Source organism: Gorilla gorilla, chromosome 14 (assembly GCF_029281585.2).
Source record: "Gorilla gorilla gorilla isolate KB3781 chromosome 14, NHGRI_mGorGor1-v2.1_pri, whole genome shotgun sequence".
Taxonomy (NCBI): Eukaryota; Metazoa; Chordata; class Mammalia; order Primates; family Hominidae; genus Gorilla; species Gorilla gorilla.
The window spans coordinates 55,464,842-55,477,621 of record NC_073238.2 but is presented as its reverse complement, the minus strand read 5'-3'; the positions used below and the strand labels follow the sequence as shown (position 1 = coordinate 55,477,621).

At 40.4% G+C, this 12,780-nt stretch overlaps 1 protein-coding gene across 1 annotated transcript; it reads left to right on the top strand.

The window, feature by feature from the left end:
- The first annotated feature begins 4,057 nt into the window (after positions 1 to 4,057).
- LOC101123709 (kelch repeat and BTB domain-containing protein 7) lies at positions 4,058 to 10,110 on the top strand. The gene has a single exon (XM_004054422.5). It carries the CDS (start codon positions 5,690 to 5,692, stop codon positions 7,742 to 7,744), a length of 2,055 nt encoding a protein of 684 aa, XP_004054470.4. The 5' UTR covers positions 4,058 to 5,689; the 3' UTR covers positions 7,745 to 10,110.
- The last annotated feature ends 2,670 nt before the right edge of the window (positions 10,111 to 12,780 follow it).

Here is a 12,780-nt window from a genome sequence, read left to right as displayed (position 1 = left end):
GTGTGAATTGGACCAATGTTGACCCAAACACCTCTAGAGGAGAAGAACCTTGCTTTATGACTGAACTATCTTCATAATGACTTCCTGGTAAAGAATTCTGCAATTTTATTTAAAGCCAACAATTATGAAGTGGCTGTTCCTGAGAGGATAATTACAGTATGCAAAATGCACAGATGTGAAGAGTACAGTTTGAGTTTAGCAATTGCATTCACCCATGTAACCACCAGCCCGGTCTAGAAGAAAACATTTGCATCAGCCCTCGACATTTCCTCATGTTCCTTTCTAGTCAGTCTAGCAATTTGCCACCTCCCCACTACCCCTTACACAAGAGAGGAAGCCTCTATTATGATTTTTATTCATCAAAGCTTATTTCCAGTGTTCTAGAACTTCACACAAATGGTCATACAGTGTGTACTCTTGTGTATCTGGCTTCTTCTGCTCAACATAAAATTTTTGAGAACCATTCACATTATTATATATCAGAGGTTGTTTCTTTCTTACTTCTGAGTACTTTTACACTGTAGGAATATGCTGATATGGTTTGGCTGTGTCCTCACCCAAATCTCATCTTGAATTGTAGCTCCCATAATTCCCACGTGTTATAGGAGGTACCCGGTGGGAGATAATTGAATCATGGGGCAGTTTCCTCCATACTATTCTTGTGGTAGTGAAAAAGTTTCACGAGATCTGATGGTTTTATAAGGGGTTTTCCCTTTTTGCTTGGCCCAATATTTTTTCTCATTCTGTCTTGCCGGCTGCCATGTAAGATATGCCTTTCAACTTCTGCCATGATTGTGAGGCCTCCCTAGCCACATTTAACTGTGGGTCCATTAAACCTCTTTTTCTCTATAAATTATCCAGTCTTGGGTATGTCTTTATCAGCCGCATGAAAACGAACTAATATATATACTACAATTTTTTCATTCTCCTGTTGATGTATATTTGGATTGTTTCTACTTCTGGATACTATGGATAAAGCTACTGTTACGCAGCATAATGCTTAGTGACCTAAGTGAATTTCTACTCTACCTTAACTCTGCTTATGCCTGAGATCAGAAGTTCCCCATTGTGACCAAACTGGCAGAGACTGGTGGGATCCAAAATATCAGCTCACTTGACCTCTGAAGAACTTCTAACTTCATTATGATCTAATCTCTATGTTAAATGAGACTCCTGCCAGCTGCATGACAGTTGACAATCACCATGACAATGATCAGAAGAAACCATAAAAGGACAAAAAGTAATGTGGCACTCTGGTTTCCGAGTTCTTCACACACGCCAAGAAAACACACGAATATTCCTCCCTTTGCTTTTTCTTTTTTGAGACGGAGTCTTGCTCTGTTGCCCAGGCTGGAGTCCAGTGGTGTGATCTGGGCTCACTGCAAACTCTGCCTCCCAGATTCAAGTGATTCTCCTGCCTCAGCCTCCTGAGTAGCTGGGATTACAGGTGTCCATCACCACATCCACCTAATTTTTGTATTTTAGTAGAGACGGGGTTTCACCATGTTCCCCAGGCTGATCTGGAACTCCTGGGCTCAAGCGATCTGCCCGCCTTGGCCTCCCAAAGTGCTGGAATTACAGGTGTGAGCCACTGTGCCCAGCCCCACCCCTTGCTTTTAATACCCATCCCCTTCATTAAAGATGCCCTATATCTGTGACTTCCCGGCTCTCAGAAGCTGAGAAATTGATTTGTGAGCCATGCTCCTGCTTCTCAAATCCATGGCCATGGAATAAAACCTGCACTGCTTGATGCTCACTTTCAGTTTCGCATCTTGGCTTCATGACATAGAACAGGGAAAAATCTCATCTTCACAGGACCAGCTTTGTCATTAACACTATTATGAAGATACTTATACAAGTGTTTTTGTGGATATATGTTTTCATTTCCCTGAGGCAACTGCCTGGGAGTGAAATTACATGGCGTTTAACATTAAAAGAAACTACAAAAGAGTTTTCTAATGTGGTTATACCAATTTATATTCCTATTATTAGCATATGAGAGTTCCAATGGCTCAGTATCTCCACCAATATATAGTATCATTGATGTTTTTAAGTTAAGGCATTCTAGTGGGTATTCAGTGTTTTCTTATTGTGAATTTAATGTGCATTGGCCACCGGGTATACATGTTACCAATATTTTTTCCCAGTCTGTAGTTTATCTTTTGTTGTTTTCACTGCCTTTCCATAGGCAGCAGCTTGTAATTTTGTTGAAATTCACTTTGTCTTTTTTTTATGATCTGTGTTTTTGGTGTCCCAAGAAAACTTTGCCAACTGCAAAGCTATAGTCTTCTATGTTTTCTTTTCTTTTCTTTTTTTTTTTTTTGAGACGGAGTCTCACTCTGTCGCCCAGGCTGGAGTGCAGTGGCGCAATCTTTGCTCACTGCAAGCTCCGCCTCCTGGATTCATGCCATTCTCCTGCCTCAGCCTCCTGAGTAGCTGGGCCTACAGGTGTCTGCCACCATGCCCAGTTAATTTTTTATATTTTTAGTAAAGACAGGGTTTCACCGTGTTAGCCAGGATGGTCTCAATCTCCTGACCTCATGATCCGCCCGCCTCAGCCTCCCAAAGTGCTGGGATTACAGGCGTGAGCCACTGCGCCCGGCCCTATGTTTTCTTTTTGAAGCTTTATAGTTTCCACTTTTCCATTTAGTATTAAGAGAAATTTTGAATTAATTTTTTGCTTATGGTGTAAGGTAGGGGCAAGGGCAACTTTCTGTCTTACATTCTTGATCCAGTTGTTCCAATAACATTTGTTGAAAAGAATTTTCTTTCTTCATTGAATTGCATTGGTATCATGCTGTATTTCTAAAATTTTAAATTTAATTCCTCAGTTGCACTAGCCACATTTCACGTACCCAAGAGCTACATGTGGCTTCTGGCTACTGTATCAGCCAGCACAAATATAAAATATTCCCAAGTTTTATGGGACAGCACATAGCTCTAGATCTTAGGGAATAGTGCCTAATAGATATCTTCAATTGTGTGACAGGTAACCTAAACCAAATAACACAGTAAGAGCAGATATAAGGAAGGTAAAAATCAGTCACTGCCTATATGAGGTACCTAGAGTAGTCAAAAGTCATAGAGACAAAGAGTAGAATGGCAGTTGCCAGAAGTTGGGGCTAGAGAGTTATTGTTTAATGGGTACAGAGCTTCAGTTTTGTGACAGTGGCAAAACCGTGTGAATATATTTAATGCTAAAGACCTATACACTGAAAATGTTTAAATGGTAAATTTAGTGTTACGTATATTTTACCAATATTTTAAGAAGTTTTTTAAAATGGCCATTCCTGCGCTGGGCATGTGGCTCATGCCTGTAATTGCAGCAACTCAGAGGCTCAGGCAGGAAGAGTGCTTGACACCAACATTTCCAGACCAGGCTGGCAACACAGTGAGACCCTGTCTATAATTTTTTTTTTTAATTAACTGGGTGTGGTGGCATGCATCTATAGCTCTAGTTACTTGGGAGGCTGAGGCCAAAGTATTGCTTAAGCACTGGAGTTTGAGGCTGCAGTGAACTATTATGGTGCCACTGCACTCCAACCTGGGTGACAGGGCAAGACCCCATCTCAAAAAAAAAAAAAAAAGAAAAAAAAAGGCTTTTTTCCCCAGCTGGTATTCACTGCAAGTCAGGAAACAATCATTGTTACTGATAATGACTGACTTGATTCTCTCTGGTGTATCTGAGGGATATCTAACATCTCTTTTTATTTACAGAGGAGTTATTGGAGCCCAGAGGCTGACTTAATTTAATGTGTCTACCCTAGAGTATTTCCAGTGGGCTTCAGCTGATAAGTTGAAGTTATCTTCAGCTGATAAGAGAAAAACAATTTGAAAGTTATTATCTTGTAATCTGTTATCCATACATGCATGTAACACTGATGATTTTCTTTATTAGGTTATGGTAACATAACAAACTAGCAGCAGGAGCAGTCATGGTTTTGTAATAAAAGTTATCTGAAAAAGTCTGTTACTGGTGGAGGGTGTCCAGGTTCTTGGCGTTTTGGACAAAAAATTGGACAAAACACATAAACAAAGCAAGGAAACAATGAAACAACAAAAGCAGAGATTTACTGAAAATGAAAGTACACTCCACAGTGTGGGAGCGGGCCTAAGCATAGGGGCTCAAGGGCCCTGTTACAGAATTTCTGGAGGTTTAAATACCCTCTAGAGGATTCCACTGGTTACTTGGTGTACACCCTATGTAAATGAAGACAATGAAGTAAAGTTACAAACTCATTTACTCAGCATACACCCTATGGAGAGGATCTTTCCTGTTATAGCTAAAGTGTGAATCAGCCTTATGTTCCCTGCCTCCAGACCCTATTTTCCTGCCTCAAATCTCTAATACTTGATTTTGATGATTTAACTGTTGATCCCAATGCAAATATAAAAGACTTTGTAAAGCATAGACTATACTATATATTAATTCAAGGAATGTCAGGGCATGTACTGATGCTGAATTCTGAGAATCATGTGCTTTTGTACAGAACAAAGTCTGTTTGTTGAAATATTTTGAGTTAAAATACTCCCAAAACTCCTGAATAAAGGGAATTACATAATCTGTTAATTGATTTGTGGAACGGCAGTGAAAGAGGCTGTATTAGACGACTTGAAAACATTCATATTTGGAGCTTAACGAAAATACTCCTGCTCTCCAGAGATGAAATGTTAGTGAGAGCAGCAAATAATTTATTTTTATATGCCAGATTTGCATATTTGAGACCATCTATTAATACTGTTCTTTAGGACCTCAACCTAGTCGTCTAAGACATCCTTATTAAACGAAACCAATAGATATCATTTAATATTGAAAATATTGTTAATGCCCTTCAAAATCTTTCGAAGGAATAAACATTAAAAACTAGAAGTTCTTTGTAAAATTTTGCGGTTTAAAATAATACTCGGTTTCAAATTAGTGGGTGCCTCATTTATCATAAATTATAAAAGAGAATCTAACAGTTATTGGCTACATTCTAGGCACGAGGTAACGCTTTATTATTCTTCTAACCAAAAACATACATGTATCTAAGTATCCCATGTAAGGTATCATTCAACCACACAAAACCCTATGAAATACTGGCAGGGGGCGTTGGCTCACGCCTGTAATCCCAGCACATTGAGAGGCCGAGGCAGGAGGATAATTTGAGCCCTCAGGAATTCAAGACCAGCCTGGGCAAGAATAGTGAGACCTCGTCTCTTCACCATCAAATCCAGGAGAATTAATTTCTACTGTTAGAGCAGTCAACTAAAGGACAGCTCGCGATATTACACAAACTACTACTCCCAACATGCAAAGCGGTTTCTTTCCCTCTGTCCCCGCCCGGCCGTCCGAGAGCCCCAGCAGGCCTCGGGGCGCGAAAGGCAACCTGGGAGCAGTAGTTCTCCCGGGCGCCTAGCGGGATCGCCAGCGCTGCAGTGGGGGCTTCCGCGGCTCCAAGCCAGCGGGTCCTGTGAGGGCGAGCGGAGGCGGAGAAAGGGCGCGGGAGTGAGAGAGGGTGAGTCAGCCACTGTCTATGCAATAAAGGGAGGCCTCACCGCGGGATAGGGCTGAATTCAGAAGTGCGGCCCGTGCCGCAGTCTGTTCCAGGACGCGGCTTGTCTTAGCGTCAGCGAGGGAAGGTTGAGGAGGAGCCAGAGCCGGGTCCTGCAGCCTTTCTCGCCGTCAGCGCCAGTCGCCATCTCCACCATGCAGTCCCGGGAAGACGTCCCGCGCTCTCGCCGCCTCGCCAGTCCTCGTGGTGGGAGGCGGCCCAAGAGGATTTCCAAGCCCTCGGTTTCGGCCTTTTTCACGGGTCCAGAGGAGTTAAAGGACACGGCCCATTCTGCAGCCCTGCTGGCACAGCTCAAGTCCTTCTACGACGCGCGGCTGCTGTGTGATGTGACCATCGAGGTGGTGACGCCTGGCAGCGGGCCTGGCACGGGTCGCCTTTTTTCCTGCAATCGCAACGTGCTAGCAGCTGCGTGTCCGTACTTCAAGAGCATGTTCACAGGTGGCATGTACGAGAGCCAGCAGGCCAGCGTGACCATGCACGATGTGGACGCCGAGTCCTTCGAGGTGTTGGTCGACTACTGCTACACGGGTCGTGTGTCTCTCAGTGAGGCCAATGTGCAGCGCCTGTACGCAGCCTCGGACATGCTACAGCTGGAATATGTGCGGGAAGCCTGTGCCTCCTTCTTAGCCCGACGTCTTGACCTGACCAACTGCACCGCCATCCTCAAGTTTGCAGACGCCTTCGACCATCACAAGCTTCGATCTCAGGCCCAGTCCTACATAGCTCACAACTTCAAGCAGCTCAGCCGAATGGGTTCAATTCGGGAGGAGACTCTAGCAGATCTAACCCTGGCCCAGCTGCTGGCTGTCCTACGCCTGGATAGTCTGGACATAGAGAGTGAGCGGACTGTATGCCATGTAGCTGTGCAGTGGCTGGAGGCTGCTGCCAAAGAGCGGGGTCCCAGTGCTGCAGAAGTCTTCAAGTGCGTGCGCTGGATGCACTTCACTGAAGAAGATCAGGACTACTTAGAAGGGCTGCTGACCAAGCCCATCGTGAAGAAGTACTGCCTGGACGTTATTGAAGGGGCCCTGCAGATGCGCTATGGTGACCTGTTGTACAAGTCTCTGGTGCCAGTGCCAAACAGCAGCAGCAGCAGTAGCAGCAGCAACTCTCTTGTATCTGCAGCAGAAAATCCACCCCAGAGACTGGGTATGTGTGCCAAGGAGATGGTGATCTTCTTTGGACACCCTAGAGATCCCTTTCTCTGCTATGACCCTTACTCGGGGGACATTTACACAATGCCATCCCCTTTGACAAGCTTTGCTCACACTAAGACTGTCACCTCTTCAGCTGTCTGTGTCTCCCCAGACCATGACATCTATCTAGCTGCTCAGCCCAGGAAAGACCTCTGGGTGTATAAACCAGCTCAGAATAGTTGGCAGCAACTTGCAGATCGCTTGCTGTGTCGTGAGGGCATGGATGTGGCATATCTCAATGGCTACATCTACATTTTGGGGGGACGAGACCCTATTACTGGAGTTAAGTTGAAGGAAGTGGAATGCTACAGTGTTCAGAGAAACCAGTGGGCATTGGTGGCTCCTGTCCCTCATTCCTTCTATTCCTTTGAACTCATAGTGGTTCAGAACTATCTTTATGCTGTCAACAGTAAGCGCATGCTTTGCTATGATCCTAGCCACAATATGTGGCTGAACTGTGCTTCTCTTAAACGTAGTGACTTTCAGGAAGCATGTGTCTTCAATGATGAAATCTACTGTATCTGTGACATCCCAGTCATGAAGGTCTACAACCCAGCTAGGGGAGAATGGAGGCGGATTAGTAATATTCCTTTGGATTCAGAGACCCACAACTACCAGATTGTCAATCATGACCAAAAGTTGCTTCTCATCACTTCTACAACCCCACAATGGAAAAAGAACCGAGTGACAGTGTATGAGTATGATACTAGGGAAGATCAGTGGATTAATATAGGTACCATGTTAGGCCTTTTGCAGTTTGACTCTGGCTTTATTTGCCTTTGTGCTCGTGTTTATCCTTCCTGCCTTGAACCTGGTCAGAGTTTTATTACTGAGGAAGATGATGCACGGAGTGAGTCTAGTACTGAATGGGACTTAGATGGATTCAGTGAGCTGGACTCTGAGTCAGGAAGTTCAAGTTCTTTTTCAGATGATGAAGTCTGGGTGCAAGTAGCACCTCAGCGAAATGCACAGGATCAGCAGGGTTCTTTGTAAATAGTATTTTGAGACACTAAGATGTTTCTACTGCTATGGAATGTATTTTAAACACATATCCTTTCTTTTTCTTGGAAAAAAAGTTGATTAGGACCACAGATTTGGTTTAGAAAGGGTAATATTTTGAAATACTACAAGGTTTAGACAGTCCATGAAATCGACCTGTTTAATAATTTACCATCTTGAAAGTCCAGAATTAAAATATGGAAGCAAGAACTATACAATTGATTGGGATGCTTAGTAGGTTTTTTTCACTGTTCAAATATTCATTGCACAGTGGATTGTTTAGATTAGTTAGTATGCTTTTTTTAAAAATTAATTCAGTCTTCTGTTAATTTTTAAGTTTTGGTTAGTGCCACAAGGAATTTAACTTTTTGATTTGTATAATAGAAAACTGAACTAGGAATTGTTGGCGGGGTTTTGAAGGATGTGTACTTTCCTTCAAAACAAAGTGGTAGATTTTCAAAATTTTACACTAGTCAGTTCTTTATATTCTAAGTTAAATGTAGTTTGTAAAATTATTTTGGTTTTCTTCTACAAAGGAAAAAATTGGATTTATACATATAAGGTTACTGCATAATGATTTCATTTTGATAATGTGCAGAATGGCCTCACAAGCTCACAGAAAGTAAAAAAAAAAAAAAGAAAAAGAAAAAATCAGGATTCCACTGTTTTAAAAGAAATCTCAGTTTTTATTTTGGAATATAAAATGTGTATTTGGTATATGTGACCAATTTTCTATCCCAAAAAACACCCATTCTTAGTAATGTCATGAATTAAACACCCTTCTAAACCAAAAAAAAAAAAAAAAAGTAACTTGCTTTTTATGTTTGTGTTTTTAATTTATGCCCAATACATGCTTTATTGACTCAGAGGAACAATTCCTGGACATATAATTGGGTAATGCAAATTTTTATCCACTGGTCATGACTTGTCTTAAAATGTTTACTTGCCTCCCTAAAATATTTTGGCTGTATAGGTTTGGTGTTTGTCCTAGAGGATTCTTCAACAGAAAGTGATTTATTCTTTACTGTTCTGTGAGGTAATAATATGGTTTAGAACATATGTATAAGCTAAAAACAGTATTTTACTCAGATCAGTAGTTATCGTGTCTATCAGCTATAAAAAAAATCAAGTGCCAGCCAAGAATTTTAAAACTTTAAGCTGTGTATTATAGAACCGTTTTGTGTAGCATTGGAATATTGTCCATTTTGTAAGTCATTGTGAATGTTCTTAATTATCAGCTTGAAGGTATTTTTGTATTAAAAGTTGACATTGAAGAACCTAAGTGGATGATGGGATTTGGGGCCAGTAGTGAAAGTATGTTTCCTCTAAAATATTTCCCTAAACAGTGGTATACATGGTTATTTTATTATGAGATTTGTATATGTTCTGTGTTTCTCTGTGAACCATGTTTCAGTCTCTCTGTCACCATATGTAAGGGGAAGTCCACAAATATAGACTAAATTGCACAAAACTAAAATTGTTAATTACAAGAAAATATAGGTGCTTACCTTTTGAAGGTTTATTAATACATATGGTTGTCACAATACGTATATATGATAAATGGTGTACATATACAGATGTTTATGGTGTATAAATTTTTCTATACCCAATTAGAATTATCTTCCTGATTCTTTATTCAATAACATGCTAATTCCTCTTCTATGTTCTATAGTGACAGAATGCTAACTTTTCTTATACCCTGGCAGAGGACAGAGGAGTCTGGTCTAGGATGGGGAACTGAATTTTTGAACGAAAAGGAAAGAGAAAGGATGAAGAAACAAACAAAAAAACACACGATAATGTTTCTTAGTCATTTTGATTGGCCATTTGAACAGTCTACAAGTTTAACGTTATTTCCAGTGAAGTAGGATGGCTGCCCTAGCAATACATGTTTCTTCAAAAGGGTAAACATGCTTTAGTGACCTAAAGCTAAATTTTGTTCATTTGACATCAGGGATGTTATAAGTACTGCACTTAATACAAAGCTATTTCTCAGTTGTGTTATTTTTGAGCCAAATTTTTCTTCACCATTAACTTCTTGTTGGTAGCTTTTTGTTTTGTAAAAATTGAGAGATGGCAATGCTTATCTCAACCAGATTATCCATCTGCAGAATTAAGGTATGCAACTGGTAAATAAAAGACAAATGCTCCAGTTTGTCTTTCTCAACCTTTGAGTTCTTAACCTTTGAGTTAAAACCTAGTCTAAATAGTGGGAATGTCTTGGTTTACAGTAAGGTTTTCTTGGGAAGGATGTTGGTTTTGTGATCTATTTGTGAATTAAGGAGTAGATGTTAACCATTATTTTATAGATAAGTGATTTGTACATGGTTAGTTATAAATAAAACTGGTACTAGAACCCAGGTTTCCTGACTTTCTAATTCAATGGTTCTGCTAAATGTACAAAATTCTTGCTGTGCAGTGAACTAGCAGTGTTGAAATATCTTCATGACAAGAACCCTTTTCTAAGTTTTCCAATTAATCAGCACATCGTTTAGCAAATGCTTTCTATAATGTCATTTGTAGGACTGCCATTGGTAAGATTTAGTTTTATTTCATATGTTTTTAAATTCAAACAGTAATACTGGTGTTTTCAAAAAGGTAAAATAGAAGACTAATTTAGCAAATAACTTGTTTAAATTTAGTTTTAGGATTAAGTTATAATAGCCCCTCATATCTCCTCTAGTTGAGCAGTGTTGTTCTGTTTTGGTGCCTGGATCTTAATAGAGAATATGATGAAAACTTTTGACCCATTCTTCAGGAAAATTCATATGTTCATAATTTCATAATTTTAAGGGTATAATGACATTTCTGAAGTTCATCCACACACCCAGGGTAAAAACTCTTGTGAGAAGGTCTCAAGAACATATCTCCAAAAAGAAATTTGCATTTTTCACAAGACACATAGCTCAAATGTTTGTAGGGTGAAAGAGTAATTCCCAAAATAGGGCGAAAGAAATAATATACGTCCAGGCGTGGTGGCTCACACCTGTAATCCCAGCACTTTGGGAGGCCAAGGTGGGCAGATCATGAGGTCAAGAGATCAAGACCATCCTGGCCAACATGGTGAAACCCCATCTCTACTAAAAATACAAAAATTAGCAGGGCATGGTGGCGTGCGCCCGTAGTCCCAGCTACTCGGGAGGCTAAGGCAGGAGAATAGCTTGAACCCGGGAGGCAGAGGTTGCAGTGAGCCGAGATCGTGCCACTGCACTCCAGCCTGGTGACAGAGCGAGACTCCATCTCCAAAAAAAAAAAAACCACACACACAAATAAAAAAAGAAATAATATACATTCACCATCAGAAAGAAATGTGAAAATTAGTACCTCAGAATGAAGGCAAAGTTGACATTTCTGAAATTCTAATTTCCTCATGATGAGTAATGCAAGAATGAGTAACGAAATGTAAACTATTCAAAGGATAAAGTGCACTAGTGTATGTGAAAGCTTTGAAACTTAAGTGTTATACAAATGTAAGTGATACGATTATTGTCCAAGAAGGCTATGTATATATTAGGATTTAAAGCAAAATACGTGGTTCAGATGTTTCAAACTACTGGCACCATGGCTCATTACTAGAAATATATCTTAGTAGCAAAAGTTCATTGTCTCTTCATAAATAGGAAAACAAATGGTTGGAAAAGTGCATCTACCTGAAAGGGATCTATAGTAAATGTAGTCAAAAAATATAATCAATTTGTTAAACCCTGCTCATTAAACCAGGAACCAGTGCTTTGCCTGATGTTATTTTTACCAATTTGTGCTGAAGTGAAAAACTATAAAACACAATGAATGAGCTGTAAGATAAAAATTATTCTATTTGTTTTATTGTTCATAAATTGGAAATGTAAAAATTTTTCAGCCTTATATCAGTCCCCTAAACACTAAAAGAAAATTGACTGGTCTTTGAAATCCAAAAATCTGATCACCAGAATGTAAATATCCTTTCATCAAATCTCTACTTCCCATATCTATTTGAAACTTCAACGCTGTTTCATCTTTACAACTAATTTTAAAAGAATATTTGTTACAGCAAATATAATAAAGCAGAAAGTATTAGGAGGCAAAATTATAGAAAAGGTGACTAGCAATCCCAAGAGAATTAATTGATAATCTATTTGACAACCATAGAGTTGATTATATACAAGACAGTTTTTAAATGAAAAATAACAACGAAAAGGTGCCGTTCAGAGAAGTTGCCAAATTTTAGAGGAGTACCTTATAAGCAATAGGTTTTATGCCCTTTTCTTAACTCTGGGCTATTTTGTCACCTAGACCTTTGCCAACAGCTTCTGTTTCTCACTTTACCCTTGTGGACTCAACATGGTCCAAGGCACAGGGCAGGCAGGGAACAGATATTGTTGCATATTATTCTCTCCATATCTGAGACATTTTCTCCTACTCTGTGGGGAGTCTCTCCAATGGAGAGATGGGGTTTCACCGTGTTAGCCAGGCTGGTCTCGAACTCCTGACCTTGTAATCCACCCACCTTGGCCTCCCAAAGTGCTGGGATTACAGGTGTGAGCCACCGCACCCAGCCAGACCCACCATATCTTAAGAATATTCTTTTAGGGACAAATTATTCGTTAATTTTGGGGAACCTAGCAAATGGCAATGGTTCTCACCTCAAGGCACAGCCTGATCCAGAGTGTCAATGTCTCCAAGGCTTTATTAGTACAGAGAATATGTCATAGGATGAGGTTTTCTCTCACTTTATACATTAGTTAGCACATAAATTGGTTGTATGCAAGAGAGACCTTATAGATCTTTAAAAGGATTTCTCATATAGCAGTCCAATCTTTTATGTGGATCCTGATCTACAAAGTTATCTGAGACCCAGGCTTGTTGTCTTCCTGTTCTACTGCCCTTGGGGTGTTACCCTGCTTCACATGGTCCATGGTGGTTCACCCTCATGTCCATATTCCAGCCATCAGGATGGGATGTTGGAAGGGCATGACCCTGTTCTGTAAGGGAAATTGTACATATCACTTCTGGTCACATGACATTGGCCAGATCTTAACTACATGGCCACA